The sequence below is a fragment of the Mandrillus leucophaeus genome, unplaced genomic scaffold (genome assembly GCF_000951045.1).
Source record: "Mandrillus leucophaeus isolate KB7577 unplaced genomic scaffold, Mleu.le_1.0 Scaffold39, whole genome shotgun sequence".
NCBI classification, from domain to species: domain Eukaryota; kingdom Metazoa; phylum Chordata; class Mammalia; order Primates; family Cercopithecidae; genus Mandrillus; species Mandrillus leucophaeus.
This window is the reverse complement of record NW_012104142.1, coordinates 2,198,439-2,216,640: the sequence shown is the minus strand read 5'-3', so window position 1 is coordinate 2,216,640 and position 18,202 is coordinate 2,198,439. Positions and strand designations below refer to the sequence as shown.

General features: G+C 43.0%; 1 protein-coding gene across 3 annotated transcripts in view; it reads right to left on the bottom strand.

Annotated features, from left to right (window-relative positions):
• Positions 1–79: 79 nt before the first annotated feature.
• The window catches only part of SGPL1 (sphingosine-1-phosphate lyase 1), a 62,563-nt gene continuing 44,440 nt past the window's right edge, over positions 80–18,202 (bottom strand). For all 3 annotated transcript variants that reach the window (XM_011991074.1, XM_011991075.1, XM_011991073.1), the window contains 8 exons: positions 13,118–13,206; positions 11,654–11,759; positions 10,067–10,165; positions 9,228–9,377; positions 7,644–7,882; positions 5,694–5,840; positions 4,577–4,697; positions 80–4,043 (listed from right to left, as the gene is read on the bottom strand). In XM_011991074.1, coding sequence (XP_011846464.1) covers positions 3,903–4,043; positions 4,577–4,697; positions 5,694–5,840; positions 7,644–7,882; positions 9,228–9,377; positions 10,067–10,165; positions 11,654–11,759; positions 13,118–13,206 — 1,092 coding nt within the window. In that variant the 3' untranslated portion in view covers positions 80–3,902. The remainder of the gene's footprint in view (positions 4,044–4,576; positions 4,698–5,693; positions 5,841–7,643; positions 7,883–9,227; positions 9,378–10,066; positions 10,166–11,653; positions 11,760–13,117; positions 13,207–18,202) is intronic.

The following is an 18,202-nucleotide window of genomic DNA, read 5'->3' as shown; positions in this document are numbered from 1 at the left end:
CCAACCTTGGCAGCACTGCAGCTGTATGAAGCACATTTATGTGAGACAAAGACACAGGTAACACTTTTTTTTTTTTTTTAAATAAATAGGTTTATTCTAAAATTAATCCAAATAATTGAAATTCTAGGGAAAGATATTAAGAAGAGAAGAGATTACAAGACAGAGGAAAGCATAAAAGAAAATAAGGCAATTAAAACTTCAACTCAAGAAAAGGTTCTCAAAAATCTGACTTTGCCTACCCAGGTATAGTTGGTGGCTATCAAATTAGGACTCAGTAATTACTTGTGTCACTGGCTGAAAGCTGCTCATTGCTGCCAAGAACCTACAGAGAAGGCAAAGGGGCTTACGTACAGCTGTATGGAGCAGCAATAAGCACCCCAGACATGACTTCCTAGATGAGCCAGGCCTCCTCATCCAAGCATATCCTGGATCCTCCTTCTCTCTGGTTTGCAGGTACTTAGGAACTAGGCCATTTGGCAGAAAACTGTAGCAAAAAAGCAGTCCTTGGTTTGATTCTGGCAAAGTCTGAATGGGCTAAAAGTCAAAAGGAAAAGCTGGGTTATCTGAATGACAGCCTTCAGATCCTGACTAACCCTTTGAAAAACTTCTCATTTCTTATTCATAATAGAATAAGATGTCCAGCAGTTACATGTGTGTGAAGATGATCTGAAGAGCTCTGTCAGCCCCTAAACCAAATGCAGGGCTTGAGGCCAATGCCCTTTGGTTAGACAGAACCACATTGCCCAGACGGCTAGAGACCACCCAGACAGCTCAATCCATCATTAAGTTATTGTAAGCAGCAAACTGTAAGCATAAGTGGATGATGAAGATGGAAAAAAATGTAAGATAGGGCCTGTCCCTGGCAAACTAAGAACGTGAATTTCAGACCTCTCTGAAATACGTATGACTACCACCCCCAGTACAGGGACCAATCAGCAACCTGTTAAAATGCCTGGAAATGAGATGGATTGCTGCTTAACTGTGTCTCTCTCATTGCTCGTGGTATCAGTGGGCACACACGACCATTTCACCACCAGGGGGCAATCTCTCACCAGGAGCCCATTCAAGCATGGCCACTGCCCCATTTGTGATCTCGTGTGTGCCCAAGTAATCATGAATGCAACCATCCACAGTAATTACAATTAGGGTCATTTAACTATTTAATTGCTTTTTGAGATTATTGCTGAAATTAGGAAAGGAGCATTGAAATGGTAAGGGGGAGGTTAGAGAAGACAGATTTAAAAGAAGCAAGTACCTTTTTCCAAGTATAAAACTCGTAATATTAAAAGTGACTCAGCAGTGTATTCACATGACTACTTAAGTCTGATGCAGAAACAAGACAGTACAGTTTTTGCAGAGGCCGATGTGACATCTGCATACAACATGATACTATTAAGACACTCTACCCACCTCTGCTACAGAGTAGCTACTATATGCACGCATACACAAAAATACAAAATGAAAAGCCTATAAAAGTCTTAAGTCAAACTAAGGCTCTTAATTGTAAATTAAAGTGGCTACAGTAGGTCCCTTTGAAAAACACCATCTCCCCTGGCACCAATGTTGTCACAGCACAGAGGAAGCGAGTGGCTCAGGGTCTGGTCCTGGGGAGACACTCTATAGGGGCACATGCTTCTCCATTTTGGCGGCTGGCAAGCCACAGTGGTGTCTGCTGGGTGGCTCTGGGTTCCTGGACCTCATCCAACATAATGCACTGACCACACAGCTCTGACCACAGCTACTCTCAAAGAGGTACCTGCCAGGTCTCCCTCTGACTGACACACACACACACACACACACACAAAACCCACTCTTGGATCCCACAATGCACTGTGGGGCAAACAGGAAACACACACACACACACACACACACACTAATGCCACACCAGCCCTGAATGGCATGACCAGCTAGTCACAGTTGTTGGGTTAGTAGTACAGTGCTCAAGAACACTTCAGACTAACATGCCAAGGAGCCTGAGGAAAAGTCTGGTAGTCACGGCTCTCCCAGCCAGCATTCCCAGTGGAGGAAACTAGAAGATACCAGCTTGAGGAGGCTGAATATTCAGGAGTCCCTGAGATGGGGAAAGGAACAGAGGAAAGTGTCTCCTGACTCGTCTTAAGTACTGCCCTCCCCAAATAGAAACCTCAAAGACTGATCCATTTCCCCTAGGGCCTGGGCCAGGAGTAGCTCACTGCTCACTGCTGTGGAGAAAGGCACATGATATGATGTCATTAGAGCAAGACAGTGGCTCAGCCTACAGGAGAGTTCCCTACAGGGGAAAGAGGGCAGGAAGTGGGTGCAGGGTCTGGTCCTGTCCCTGCACCACCCTGAGCAGCTAGTCTTGGGAAGGGATTACAGGCCCTGGGCCATAGGCTGCTCGCCATTCTGCTTTCCTATCCTGTTTCTCTCCCTGTACTGCTCCCTTTTAGCCAGGGCTGAGAACTGTCCAGCAACTGAGGCAAAACTGCCATAGTACCTCTGAAAGCTGAATCAAGGGGGAAGAGGCAGAAGAACACACTAGTAGAGAAAATTTTCCTTGCTATGGGTGCTCTTTCACACCCACCTAGGGTAAGTCAAGGCAACTTGTGAAGGTGCTTTGAGCTGTTCCTTCAAGCAAACATATTTTCATTACATAATGGCTTAAGGGTACAGGGAAGGATCACCACCAACTTTGGTGACATATTTGAATCTGGGTGTTCATCCTACTCTGATATTCAGAAAAGCATAGAAAAAGGCCTGGTGTCTGCTCATCACCAGTCCAGGACAGGGTTCAGATATATTCTGACCACTGCCAGTTCAGGAAGGCAGCACCATGGCCAAAAGCTCCTCCATTATTTGGAAACCATGTTTTCTTCCTAGTCCATGGTAATAAGAACAAGCCAATGGGAGCATCATTCCAAACAATAATCTCCAAAGATGGTGGCAACCAAGTGTCAAATGGGGACTGCAGGCACAGAAGAGACCACCCCAAACCCTGCCTGGGTGGATGAAGCAGGTATGTTAGAATAATCCTGTCCTGCAGAATAGGGAACAGCAGCTTGGTCGATCTGTGTCCTGGAAAAAGAAATGAGTTGCAATAGAAGTGATTCTAAGAGAGACAACGAACCTACTCTTAAGAAAGAGAGGGCCAGGCACGGTGGCTCAGGCCTGTAATCCCAGCACTTTGGGAGGCTGAGGCAGGGAGATCACCTGAGGTCAGGAGTTCAAGACCAGCCTGGTTAACACGGCGAAATCCTGTCTCTACTAAAAAAAAATAGAAAAATTAGCCAGGCATGGTGGCAGTCACCTGTAATCCCAGCTACTTGGGAGGCTGAGGCAGAAGAATCGCTTGAACCCAGTGGGTGGAGGTTGCAGTGAGCTGAGATCGTGCCACTGCACTCCAGCCTGGGCAAAAGAGCAAAACTCCATCTCAAAAAAAAAAAAAAAAAAAAAAAGAGAGAGGGCTGTAAAAGCCTCCTGCTTAAAGTACACCTCACACCCAGCTGGGGAAACATCTGTTACATAAATGCCTCCTGCCTGAGATAACAAAGAAACTCTAGCTATCTCAGAAACTGTACCCCAGCTTCTCTAAAGAATCAGGACAGGTCAGAGCTACCACACAATGTTTAAGTGAAGTTGAAAGGTAGAGTTTAGAAAAGGAAATAGTTAAAACAATTCCTAGGCTAACATTTATAACAAGGGCAAAATCATTACGTAATGGAATTCTCTGGGGTCTTCAAATGAAAAACCACAAAAGGAAGACAAGAGGAAGAACAAGAATCCTGAGGCTCAAGCTGTCTCATGGTGTATCTTGAGTTGTGCTCTATGGAGCAAGACCAGATGTCAAAGTTGTGCACGGCCTGTTTCATACCCAAGAACCTTCTGAAGGCTGGAAGCCCCTTGAGACTAGAAAGGGTCCAAGCTCAGCGGGGTTTTGGAGAACCATTCATCTGGCTGCCCTGGGTGACAGTGTCCGTGCTGTACAAGCTGTCCAAGAAGACCGAGGACAATTCTGCAACCATATTCCTGTCAACAGTTGTCTGGGCCATGCCATAAATGGCACCCTACAAATCCAAACAAAGAGACATTTATTAGTGAGGCTGGGTCCAGGAGCAAGAATAAAACTGCGGCAATGAGCCCCTTCTCCCCGAATCCTAAAGTCGCGTGTGCACTGCCCCACCCCATTTCCACCTTAGGCATCCCATCACTCTATCAGAAAAGTAGGTGGCGTAGTCAATTTTTCACAGGGACTTTCAGTCGGCCTTTTTGCATAAAGGGACTAGCCTAAGAAAATTCCAGAGAAAACATGTTTACTATCTTTCCTGTGTCAAAATTTTCTTTTCAAATGGACACTACCACCAGCTGCTTTTATACAGAGGTCTCTAACTTACAAGGTGCTTTATAGTGTAGCTCATTTGAGACTTCAGCAACCCTAAGGGGTGGGTGATGCAGAGATCATCAGCTCCAGTCAACAAATAAAAGATGTCTGTGGCAAAGGGGCAGAACCAGGAACAGACTCCAAGTCATTTAATTCTTTCAAACTCTCCACCAACACCTAAATTTCCAAGAGAAGAAAAAAAACTCCAAGTGTCCCTACCATTCCTGTGGTCTTCGCTTTAGGATTCTTCATGATTTGAGTGACAGATTCTCGAATGTCCTTTAGGAATTGTATAGCTACGCGTTTCCGGGCGTGTAGTAATGTAATGCAGAAATGAATACTAGGAAAGAAGAGAGAGAGATGAACCTTGAAGAAAGAAAAAATGTTCTAAAATAATACAGCCCCAAATATGGGAATGTCCTGGTTGCCCTTTCACATTATTTCTGACAAGTGTAGTCATCCAAGTTGTTCCCAGTCCCGGGAATCTGGGCTGTCTGATGCTTGGGGTGTCAGGCATGGGCTGGCCTCAGAGCTTCTAAGCGCGACTGAGAACCAAGCTAAGAGGATGAACAGGGTTGGCTGCTTTGTCCCACCCATCCCCTCACAAATTCCACCACCACTGCTTCAACCACATCACCGTCAATGGAACACTTTTATCTTAGATAATCAGCCCCCATGTGCTCTCGTGGGGACAGGGTCACATGGCTGGGGTCTTAAAGGACTTGAGAGCACAGAAGAAATTCTACCTTGCCCTGAAGGAATTTAGTGGGGTTTAGTGGAATTGTGAAGAGGGAAAAAGATAGTCCAGATGGGACCAACGTGTGGAAGGCTAAGTTGTACACAGAGGACATAAACAGACCTATACTCAGTTGGAGTGGTGCATTTACGCAAAGGTATCAAAGAAGATTAGGTTAGAAAAGTCTACTAAAGAAGGCAGTAGCAGGTCTGAATGATCAGAGACCCCCTGGGAAGGTCTTGAACTAAATATTAGCCAGGCAACGAGTATTTTATAATGGCTGTGTGCAAGATGGATTGGAGAGTAGAAAGGCTAGAGAGTGGGAGAAAACCTCATGACTAACCACTGGTCTAGGGAGGTTGTCATCTAATTCTGCCAGAGTTTAAAGGTCTTGTTCTTTGTATCTAATTCTGCCAGAGTTTAAAGGTCTTGTTCTTTGTATCTAATAATTCCAGGTGATAAGAGAGAAATCCTTTAGATATTACAGTTGCTACTAAAGTGCTAGCCTCTAGCAGTCAAACTCTATACTTCAGGTTACCGTACCCAAGTTCTTCCAAAGTCATGGAGCAAAACAAGGCAAAGAGGCTTCTTCAAGCTTACCTGGGTGGGAACTGCAACTGGTTCAAGTTCCACCCCTTAGCAGTCATCAGGTTTGATAGTCGGTAGATGTCAAAATCACGGGATCCCAGAGCAATGACTGACAATTGGGGATTCCCAAAAACAAAGATGCCTTTGATATTTTCCAGTCTTAAAAAAAAATAAATAAAGGAAGAAAAAGTAAACCCAGTCACATATAGTCCTCTGGTCACTATCTCTTTAATCATTCAAAGTCTTCCTTATAATGAATGCAATCTAACCCCTTGGGCTTCAGTCTTCTCATCTTCAAAAAGAAGAAGGCTACACTGGGATCACTGGTTCTCACTGAGATCAGAATCATAGATGGAATAATAAAAATATTCCAAGGCCCAAACCCCATCTAGATCTAATGACTCAGAATCACTGACTTCAAACCTGTCTACCCAACTACCAATTATACTCCCCTAGATGTTTCTGAGACACAAAAGATGTACTAAAAAAAATTTCTGGAAAAATAATCTGCTCATCTCCAGTTCTAAAAAGTCATATGTAATCCCTAAAGCAAGAAACAGCATAGCAGGTCTTAACAATGGCCCTATCAGAGCTATAGGAGGACCTTTTATATATATATATATATAATTTTTATTTGTTTGTTTGCTTATTTGAGACAGGGTCTTGCTCTGTCACCCAGGCTGGAGTGCAGTGGTGTTGTGATCATAGCTAACTGTAACCTCAAATTGCTGGGCTTCAAGCAGTCCTCTTGCCTTAACCTCCTGAGTAGCTGGGACCAAAGGTGCACACCACCACATGTGGCTAATTTTTATTTTTATTTATTTTTGAGATGGAGTTTAATTCTTGTTGCCCAGGCTGGAGTGCAATGGTGCCATCTCAACTCACTGCAACCTCCGCCTCCCGGGTTCAAGCCATTCTCCTGCCTCAGCCTCCTGGGACTACAGGCATCGCCACCACGCCTGGCTAATTTTGTATTTTTAGCAGAGATGGGGTTTTTCCATGTTGGTCAGGCTGGTCTCGAACTCTGGACCTCAGGTGATCCGCCCGCCTCAGCCTCCCAAAGTGCTGGGATTACAGGCATGACTCACCGCACCCGGCCTCATGGCTAATTTTTAAGTTTGTTGTAGAGATAATGTCTCACTATGTTGCCCGCGTTAGTCTTTAATTCCTGGGCTTAAGAGATCCTCTTGCCTTGGCCTCCCAAAGTGCTGGGATTACAGGCCTGAGCCACCGCACCTGGCCAAGGACCTTTTTCAAATGAGAAATGCCTGCTGGCAGCTTTCCTTCCCCCTCAATATACTTAAAAAGCCTCCCCAATCCAAGTGACACATAGAGAGATGGGCAGATAAGATGTTAACAGATACATTAGACAAAGCATGCAGCCTGTTCTGGCTTTGGCTTAACCCAAGATTTCATTGTCCTCGTTTCCTCTTTCCTTCTGGCCCATTTCTAATTATTTTCTTATTCCAATGATTCTTCAAGTATGATTCCTGGAGCAGTAGCATCAGTATCTCCAGAAATGGAAGTCTTTAGACCCCATCCCAGTTCTACTGAATCAGGAACTCTAGGGGTTGGCCCAGCTATCTGTGTTTTAACAAGCCCTTCAGGTGATTAGGATGCATGCTCAAGTTTGGGAATCACTGTTCTAACCATTGAATTGTACAATGGTTAGGGGAAGAGCTGCCTTAGGGGAAGAGCTGCCAGTTGTTAAGACATTCATAGAGATGAGACAACCTACAAATGAGGCCCCCGTCTCTGAAGACCCTCCAAAAGTCAGGGCAGAGAAAGGGAGCTTATCCTCCCAGGCCAGCACCACACTCCTTAGCTGCTGCCCTAAACCCTCTGTCTCTCGGGAGACAACAGGTGGACTAGGGCTATGGATACTTAGCCAGGCAGGTGCCTTGAGCCTACTAGGAAAAAAAAAGCAACAGACAAGGCAGAACCCCAGTCTTTCACACATACTCTGACTTGAGGAAGCGAGCAGTTTTGATGATCTGTTTGGTAGCTTCAACATAGCCGTTCTCACCGAAGTGCATCAAGGCAGCCCAACAGGCTGCACTAATGCCACCAGGCCGTGAGCCTGCGATGGTTGGGGAAGCATAGATGCCACCCTGCCAATCTGTATCAACGAAGAACTGATAGTTCCTGTACTTCTTGTCACTATACAACACCAATGATGAGCCTTTTGGGGCGTAGCCATACTGTGGAAGAAGCAGCAGACAAGAAAAGTGAGAGTACGGTTCTGTCTGGCAGATCTTGTCCCAGAACTCTCATCATGCAAAGGAAATCCTATATATTTCTCAGTTTCTCTGTTATGTTTCCCACTCACATTAAGGATTCAAACTTAAAATGCTAAAGGGTAGTAGGAACTTAAGAGACAGAGTTTAAATTCTCTATGTTAGGAATGAGGAATCTGAGACCCAGGGAAGAACGGTGCCCAGTTAATCGGTTTACTCCCTCTCTTGCCCAGCATGTGGTTTACCTTATTTAAAGTATTTCTCTGGGGGCCATATGTCAGGATAAAAACAAGGATAAGTTTGCAGTGGAAGCCAGGAAAGGATGGAATTTGACACTTCGAGTTAAAATCACCATCTGACCCCCTTCCCATCTTTTTTGCTTAGTATTACTAAGAATATTATGCTTATAAGAACATAATGGTGCTCAGAATCTAAAAGCTACTTAATCCAGCTTTAACTGGTTTCCTTATAGAACATCTGACCCCCTAATAACTCTTACCAAAACTAATATGAAACTAATTTCATTACCTGAACCATCCAGAAACGGATGGTTATGGGAAAAGGACACAGGCGCTATCTGGGTGGTACGGAAAAAACAGATGCTGACCGAAAATCGGCTGCAGATCACACAGATTTTGAAAAACAAGTCTTTAATATACTTGAGTTTAAAACAAGCCCTGAAAATGCAATCAAAACAAGGTACACATTCCTGAGGCTGCTAATACTTCTTCTACATCTGGATGTATATTCAATAGCATTATCAACTGATCGAGACTTTGTCTCAGTCCACCAAGGGTGGCAGGCATGGCCATCTCAAATGCTGAATGTTCCTGAGCACACAGGTTCTTCCCCTTTCCCAAAGGACTCTTACGTCAACATTCGCTTGTCATGTAGGCTCAGCCCAGTTGCACAGCAGCTCTAATGTTATCTACCAGCATGGGAACTCCACTCCCAACCCTCACACTCCTCTACCCTCCACCTCAAATCAGCTCAAGGCTTCAGGGAGCTTTTTAAACAAGGGCCACTACACTAGCGTGCTCTAGTTACACACAGTCAGTGGATACAGAAATTCTCCTAGCCAATTTGAGATAAAGGTAATAGGTTCATTTTCACTACTGCTTGTCACCTCTACCACTATACCCCATCACCTGAACCAGCTGATCTGGTGACGGTAAAGAAAGAGTTCAAAACATGCCTCTGATGAGAATTCTATAGTTAATTTTATACTTTGGGGGGAAGCTACCAATTTATTTTATCAATAATAGTCAAAATAATCAACTGGTAACACTTGATCTCCTCCTTAGCTCACCTTATGGGTGTCAGCTGAAATGCTGGTTACACCTTTCACCCGGAAATCAAATGGGTGCTCCAGTGGGTATCCTGCTTTCTCCATAAAGACGATGAGGAAGCCTCCCAGACAAGCGTCAACATGAAGGGGTATTTTGTATTTGACAGCCAGCTTGTACCAAAAAACAAAGAACATAAGAGAATTTCCTTCATAGCCCTATAATAAAAACTGCAAGACATGGGCAGAAAGATGGGCTATAAACACAAGGCTGTTTTGTATTATGCCTCCCATGTTTTTAAAAAATGGCTATTTTTAACATTCCCAACAAAATTTATCTTTCAAATGTATCTTCCCTTCAAAATAATTCATCTGAAATATGGTATCTATTTTGTATTTAAATATGCATGACCTCAAACTCCCTGCAAAATCAAGCAGGAAATGAGTAGAGCTCTGATTTAGGCTGCCTGTGGCGCAAGGGAAAGGTCCTGTTCAGTCACTACAAGATGAGGCGCAAGGGAGAGGGAGGTGCTGAGGGGCAGCTTATGGAATATCACCCTTTGGTGGGCACATTCCTACATGCAGATTATTTCCAGATCTCAACCTAAAAGGCAATACTATTTCAGAATATCCAGTTTAAAAGGCCTCAGCCTTGTACTATCCTCCCCCACAGCAGAGACTAGCAACTCTTAGAGGCTTCGAACAGAGTTGCAGGGCTTCCCCTAGGGCTGATGAGAGTCACTCATCACTACTGTGGTCAAACAGGAAAATAAAAATCACTTCTTTTTGCCAAGTACTGCCCCATTAGGCTTTGTTTTAAAATATCCAATTGCCTGCCATAGCAGCCCATTTCTCTCATATACCTTGGCCACTTCAGGGACAGGATCTATTACACCATGAGGAAACTGTGGGGTAGAACAGACGAGCATAGCAGTGTTCCTGGAGATGGCTCTTCTCATTGCCTAGGGATTTAAAGTTTAAAGGAAAATGAGAATCTATGTCACAATTACTCTTCTCTTCTGCTGCCAAGAGCAATCTGGGCTGCCAGCTTAGAGTTCCAGTTCCACTAGTACCCCCTCCTTCACCACTCCAACTGGGAGAAGACTGAATCCCACCATGGTGACAGGACACAGGCGAGTCCAGGTAAGTCCATTTGGAGAATAGTCTGAGAGCACAAAATAAGAAAAGAATCGCTGTGGGGGTGAAAACAATATTGAGCTAAGAGGCCAAAGAGCCAAATGTGAACCCCAGCCCCACAACCTACCAGCAGTGAAACCCTCAGTATACTACTTCAGTCTGTTCGTCTGTTATCTGTGAACTACAAAAATGTAACAGCTTCATCAACCTCTCTGGAATGTCATAAAGCTCAAATGGGATTCTGACAGAACACTGAAACTAGAAAATTCCTCTATACAAATGTGAGGCATAAAAATAATCACTATTATAATGACAATGGTATTAATTCAAGCCAATCTAAACCACAGTGAGAGTCTTTTTTTTTTTTTTTTTTCTGAGACAGGGTCTCACTCTGTCACCCAAGCTGGAGTGCAGTGGTGTGAACACAGCTCACTGCAGCCTCAACCCCCTGGGGCTCAAGTGATCCTCGCACCCCAGCCTCCCGAGCAGCTAGGACTACAGGTGCACGCCACCACGTCCAGCTACTTTTTAAAATTTTGTGTAGAGACGGGGGTCTCACTATGTTGCTCAGACTGGTCACGAACTCCTGGGCTCAAAGGTTCAAGTAATCCTCCCTCCTCAGCTTCCCAAAGTACTGGGATTACAGATGTGAGCCACTATGCCCAGGCCATGGTAAGAGTCTTAAGGGAATTGAGTCCATGTTCATTTTACAAATAGAGAAAAGAAAGGAAAAGTGATGGTGCTGACAGCAAAACCTGTGTCTCTCAAGTCCCAAGTTAGTGACTAGATCACCTCCCTTTCAGAATTCATGAACCTAGGAAAAGACTGAGGCCGGGAGCGGTGGCTCACGCCTGTAATTCCAGCACTTTGGGAGGCCAAGATGGGCGGATCACGAGGTCAGGAGACCGAGACCATCCTGGCTAATATGGTGAAACCCCATCTCTACTAAAAATACAAAAAAAAAAAAACTAGCCGGGCGTGGTGGCGGGCACCTGTAGTCCCAGCTACACAGGAGGCTGAGGCAAGAGAATGGCGTGAACCTGGGGGATGGAGCTTGCAGTGAGCCAAGATTGAGCCACTGCACTCCAGCCTAGGCGACAGAGCGAGACTCCGTCTCAAAAAAAGAAAAAGAAAAAAAAGAAAAGACTGACGCTGCAGTCAATCACCACTATCAGTGTAGTTTTTCATATTCTGGCTGCCACAATCAAAGGCAGTCAGACCCGTCTAAGTGTGACTGGAAACGGCTAGTCAACAAGAGGACCTTTCTGCCATCAGAGCCCAGCACAGACAGTGGGCCCTCCAGAGGGACTCACCCGCACATCCACCTCCATCATCTTCGTCAATGGGACCCGCACAATCTTCATCCCAAAGTAACTGGCTGCTTTGTTAAATGCAGCATGGGCACTTTGGGGAGCCACACTAGATGACAGGGAAGAGAATAATAATGAAATTCAGACCAAAATAATAGAAAACATCATTAGCAGCTAATCTAAATTACCGGGAGTAAATTCTGATTATTTTCCCCCAAATTAAAAGTGTTCATACTGCTTTCTTTTTAAGCACACCCAAAAAGAGGCCCACTGATTTTCTGCAGAAACTTCCCTCCTATTTAGGAAATCATTCTGGCAATAGGAAGAGGACTCAGAAGTGATCCCACAGTGAGGGATTCAAAGCATAAAGCAAGGCTGGCAGGCGGAAAGCTGGGGGACAGAGACTTTGGGTGAGAGCAACACAAGGCAGAGCGGGCTAACAGCTGCCTACCAAAGACAGGCACCTCAGTGAGAATGAGAAGAAGGCTTCCCGGCACAATGCGTGTTCAAGCAGAAATGTGAACAAAGCGGCCAAGCATCAGCTCAGTGGCCCCTTCTCAGTGGCCCCTTCCAACTCGGAAAGACCACAAACCTGAAGAAACTAAAATCCCCATTTCTCCTACACATTTGGAAATAGTATTTCAAATAGTGCTGAAAGAGAAAACGAGGTCACACATATTTGCTTTAAGACTTTCCTCAACTAGTCCATTCATACAACGAATCTGTTCCCTTTAAGGAGAAAAATCTCTACTACTGAGGAAGTTGCAAGCACCAAAGATCAACGTATGAAGAAAGAATGGCGGCCTGGTTTATTCTCTTATGCTACATATGAACCACAGCATGAGACCATATGCAATAAATCCCCTTTGTCAGTGATACTTGCAGTAAAAATATTAAGATGTAAGATAAACATACTGTACAAGGGAACAGTCTAGGAAAAATAATGTAACCAGACATCAAATTTATGTCCAAGGAAGGCAATGTGGGTAAATCTCAAAAAGATATTTTTATTCTTCCTCCCAGAAAACAGCCCTCACACTAAAGTTTTCCCAGAGAATACCCTGAGGCAGCCTATAATATTAAGTCACTTTCTAAGATAAGCAGAAGTAAAGTACCTAGAGAACTTTCTTTAGGCTCCAAATAACTTGCCAATATCACAGGATTCAAAGATGTAGTCCTCAAACTCTCACTTTTGGAAAAAGGATCTTATTTTTGCTTGTAGTATATACTATGTATGATCTGGGGGTGGGGCAGGATGGGAATGATCTTGAAAAATAACTGGCTGATCCATTTAGAATTTTACTGAATGTGAAAGGGTAAGGGCAGAGGGGCTAGGACAGGGGGGAAGGGGGCCAGAATTATGAGAGGAAGAGAAGGAGCAGGAAAATGGATTATCTGGTTTAGTTTCATAAAGCAGTACTCCAGACAGACAAATTCAGAAGGGGCAAAACAGCCACACATACATACATTTCTGGAGTTTTGATCCCCTTCTCGAAGGCCAGGTCCCGATATGCTTTGCAGGCCATCAGTATGCTTTCTGTTCCCCCAGAAGTCACCTATAATAAAGAAGAGATGCCATCTGTTGGGGGAGTCAGGGATGCCCCAATTCTTCATGCCCTGATCTTGACAATGTTTGATATAGAAACAGATAAGGTCTTGGATGCATGCTGCAAGGCAGACACTGCCATGTCTTCCAGAAGGAAAATTTGGCTTTATTGGCTAAGCCTAATTTTGGCTCAGGAGAAGAATGAAAGCTACTAAATAATGAGCAGAAACTCAGCACTGTCTAGACAAATGCACATTTGCCCAGATCCCACCCATTCACAATCCATTTGCGTTTGTGTATTAATTTTTCAATTTTCAGATAAGATAGGGCATTTTATGTCATTCAAAAATATCAGAATTTTAACTTAAATTTTCAATGCCTGCTAAAGAATGTGAATTGTGATTACAATTCTAGTAAACTGTGCAATACACTAAGAGACATTCAGACTTTCCAAAGTAAACTGCTGGTTTTGACAAGTTTGAAAGAGAAAAGCAGAAGTTTCTACTTGATGGAAGTTTGTTGCCTTGTTTGAAATAAAACAAAAATCCTAATCCTTTTTAAATGAAGTAAAATGTTTTCCTAATGTTTGGCCTAGCCCCTCTGATAAACACATTTCTTTACCAGAGTTCAAACAAAAGGCATAGGGGTCTTTTTATTCATCTTATTTTCCCCACTGGACTATACATTTATGAAGGTAGGGACCAGTCTGTTCATGACAACATTCCTAGCACCTGACATAGTTGCTGACACCTAACAAACCCTCAATCCATTTTTTTTTTTTTCTCTTGAGACAGAGTCTCACTCTGTTGCCCAGGTTGGAGTGCTGGGGCATGATCTCAGCTCACAGCAGCCTTTGCCTCCTGGGTTCAAGCGATTCTCTTGCCATAGTTACCTGAGTAGCTCAGATTACAGGCGCCCACCACCACGCCCAGCTAATTTTTGTATTTTTAGCAGAGACAGGGTTTCACCATGTTGGCCAGGCTGGTCTCAGGCTCCTGGCCTCAAGTGATCTGCCCACCTCAGCCTCCCAAAGAGCTGGGATTACAGGTGTGAGCCACTGCACCTGGCCTCCACATTTCTTAATGCCTGACTTGACTCTCAGTAAACCTTGACTAACACAGGCATGTCATAGCCATCTGGCTATTTTTTTAAAAATATTTATATATAAGAATGAATCATTCCAAAATAAACAAAAAGCCGCAGTACTAAACTAGCTGGACAACTTCTTAGACTTACCATCTCTGAAGATTCATACAATCTTTGAAAGGTTTTTTCAATTTATAGGTGAGAAAACTGAGCCCTTGAGGAATTAAAAGTGTTTCACTCAATGTCATACATTAGCATCTATTGACAAGAAGTAAAACTTTCTACATTTTCATGTTTAGTGTAGCTTAATACAAGATGGAATCAGATAAAGTAACCACTGAACTTTCCTAAGATAATATCCACATACAGGACAAAAATACCATTGGATACAAAATCCCTGTGGCCAGGAGTTATATGGAAGATGAACTGAGAAAAGCCATTTTTTGACTCAGGAAGTCTTTATGAAACATGTGACCATCACCACAAAATAATGCACCGAACTTGGGCATGGGACGCTTGTTTGTAGATCACTACATTTCTATGCTGCAGAAGACAAAAGTACTTATAGCTGAGGTCAGCTCTGCACATCAGCATGTCCTGTGGTTTAGCATAAAACCTCAGAATGTCACAAGAGGAGCCAGGCCAGCTGTGAAGAAAGTTGGGGAGGTACCAGCAACGTCCAAGTCTCCAGTGCGTCAATCTCTTCGTAAGGTCCAGTAATGACCTAAGCAATAATATTTCCAAATTCCTAGTCACCTGCTTCATGTGTCCTATTTTTAGTTCAATAACTAGTCAAAACATCATTATTTATTATGCAAACACCAGTGTACTTTTGACTGTAAAAGTAGGAATACCTAAATTCAACTTTTTTGTTTGTTTGTTTGTTTTGAGACGGAGTCTCACTCTTTCACCCATACTGGAGTGTCATGGCATGATCTCAGCTCACTGTAATCTCCACATCCCAGGCCCAAGAGATCCTCCCAACTCAGCTCCCCGGAGTAGCTGGGACTACAGGCACACGTCCCCATGCCTGGCTAACTTTTGTATTTTTTGTAGAGATGGGGTTTCACCAAGTTGCCCAGGCTGGTCTCAAATTCCTGGGCTCAAGTGATTCACTTGCCTCAGCCTCCCATGGTGCTAGGACTATAGGCATGAGTCAACATGCCTGGCCCTAGGTTCTACTTTTAATTTGTATTTCTGATTCTGTGTTTTAAAATGCTATTACTCTCCCACTTCTTTCTACCTCCTATACCCAAAGAAAAACAGGAATTTTCACTGTGAAGTAAGAAAATGGAGGCCTCAGTAACTATTTGTTATGTTATTCAACTTCTTTCAACATGTATAAAAACTCTCACTTTAACATACAATATGTATTTCAGAAAACAAGAGAACATCATCTTCTTGGAAAATTTTCTTTCAGATGCTGTTTGGATCTGATGACATTAGCACAAGCCAAGAAGAGTGTTTCACATGGTAACCTAATTTCTTTTAGTATGTGAAGTTACCTCTATCATTGTAACTGAGACAAAGTTAAAAGAAGGAAAGATAGTTTAAGGTTGAAGAACAAAGAATGAGAGAGCTTACAACTCTTAGCTAGGAAGAGCCTAAAGATTGCCCAGCCATTTGGTCTTATCTTCTGGCTTCCCACCTCTGAACACTGAACTCTTTCTTCACTAAAAGCAGCTCATCCAGAGAGAAAAATAAGAAGCTAAGGGAGGAGTGGGGGAGACAGAGTGGGAGAGGGAAAAAGACACCAGTGCTGATTCGTTATTTTATAAAAGTCTAACTATTAGAAGAGCCTGGGAATCAGACTCTATCCTTCTTCTGATCCCTCACACACGTGCTAAAGAAGATCATAATAATAGAGATATGGTTTAATTGCAGCAATGCAAAAAACCCCTAGGCCTGGACTTCTAGAATAAGATGGGAAGAAAAAAAAAAGGTGAGGGCAGGGAGACAAAGAGAGTCAAAACCTACAATAACAACCACCAAACAAGGAAAGGGAGATAATCTAATGCAATAAACTTCAAATATTGGCAATCAAAAACAAAAGAAACAGTGAAACAGCAGAGAGCAGAAGTAAGTAAAACACTAGTTTCTAATCAGCCCTTGAAACTATACTGCAAAGTCAGCAAAATCCTGAGAATTTTCCTTTATACCCCCAAATCTGCAGAGAGGCAGGCTGAGGGGGTTTCCTTATCTTCTTCCTCTTCTCACGAGTGAGTGGTAAACATGGCTGCTAGGGAGAAATGAGCAAAATGGGAGAGAGAACATCAGGATTGGCTCTTTAGAGTGAAGACTTCAGTGAACTAAATAATCAAAGGGTATTATCTCTTCCAAATAAGAGAGTGAACTCTGATAGGTAACTGAAGAGAATCTCAGAATAGACCCAGATATTCTAATACAGATAGAACAAAGCTTTGGCTGAGCTTTGTCCCCAACCAAATGGTCTCAGACAAGAAGCACCCACAGTGCATAAGAAAAAACAATGTCTGGAGAATGCCACCCCAGAATGAGAGAAAATGGCAAGGCAACTATGCAAACATACTAAAAGGCAGGGGAAAAGGTAGTACGTAGCACGCAAAATAAAAACCCGACTCAGAAGGAAACAAGCTAAGGGACAGAAGGAAACAAGCTAAGGGACAGAAGGAAACCCCTTATAACTTTCTCACTATAGGAAAGTATCATAAGAACACGAATTTAAGAAAACAAAGAGTTCAAAACCTAGACCATGAAACAACAGAATGAGCTACAGACCTAAAAAAAAAACAAAGCCAGTAGCATCCATACAGAACTAACAAAGACATTAGGAACAGCAGGGAATAAAATAAACATTGCCGGAATAAAAACGCTGACTTCAAGGAAAAGGTCTGAGATAAGTTTATTGAACCCAGATTTTAAAAAGACAGATTGAAAGACCAATGCCACTCCACATGTGGAGAACTGTGTTCAATCTGGCCAGAAGCAACCAAAAGTCATTCAGAGAATGACTGCAATGACTGGAAGTCTGTGAAATCGTATGAACAGCTGAGTAACCCAGAAAAATGTGGGGCAAAGAAGATTCAGGGACAAAGGGGCTTTCAAATATACAAAGGTCTATCACACGGAAAAAACAATTATGGAACTTCTATTTTGAGCAATATAGATTATATACCTTGAGCAATCCTCCTAACTGAAATAAAAAAATTGACAAAACATCAAAAGAAAATTTAAAACCTATCATTAAGCTAACATAAAGAAACTTTTACTAAACCCCCAAACAAAGTAAAATCAAGAATCCTGCAAGATAAGTAAGTGGCAAAACTAGATTTCACCCTGAGGGTGGCACCAACCCCTACAGACTTCAAACTGCTACACTGACAGATGAGCAAGGGATGCACCAGAAGATACATTAGAGACTGCCCAAGGTAAGGAGTCCAACAGGAGATGACTGGAAAAAACTACACTCTCAAGTGTACAAGAAATAAATCCCACTACTGCAAAAGAGGAAAGAAAAAGAAAAACTGTTTTTATCAACACTGATGTTCAAGTAAAGAAAAATAGTAATCTTTCAAGAATGTGTACCAAGGAAGCCTTTATGTGAGTTTGAGGTCAGAATTCACACTACCTCTGTGGTACAAAATGACAAGCTAAGGATTTGACTTAATTTGGTTCCAGTGTGGTGGCAATCCCCAACAACTCACAAAAGTATGACAAATCTTCTCTGGAAGAAGAGAATTTCCAGACTTAACTTCAATCTAGGCCTCAAAGAATCCCTAGGTTCCCAGAAAAATAAGTGGCTTATAAAAATAAAATAGAATAAAATAAAATAAAACACGAATATAAGGAAACAAAGAACCATGACTGAAGCCAGCAGAATCAGGTAACGCTCATGGATATTGGAATTATCGGACACAGAATACAAGATATTTATGTGTAAT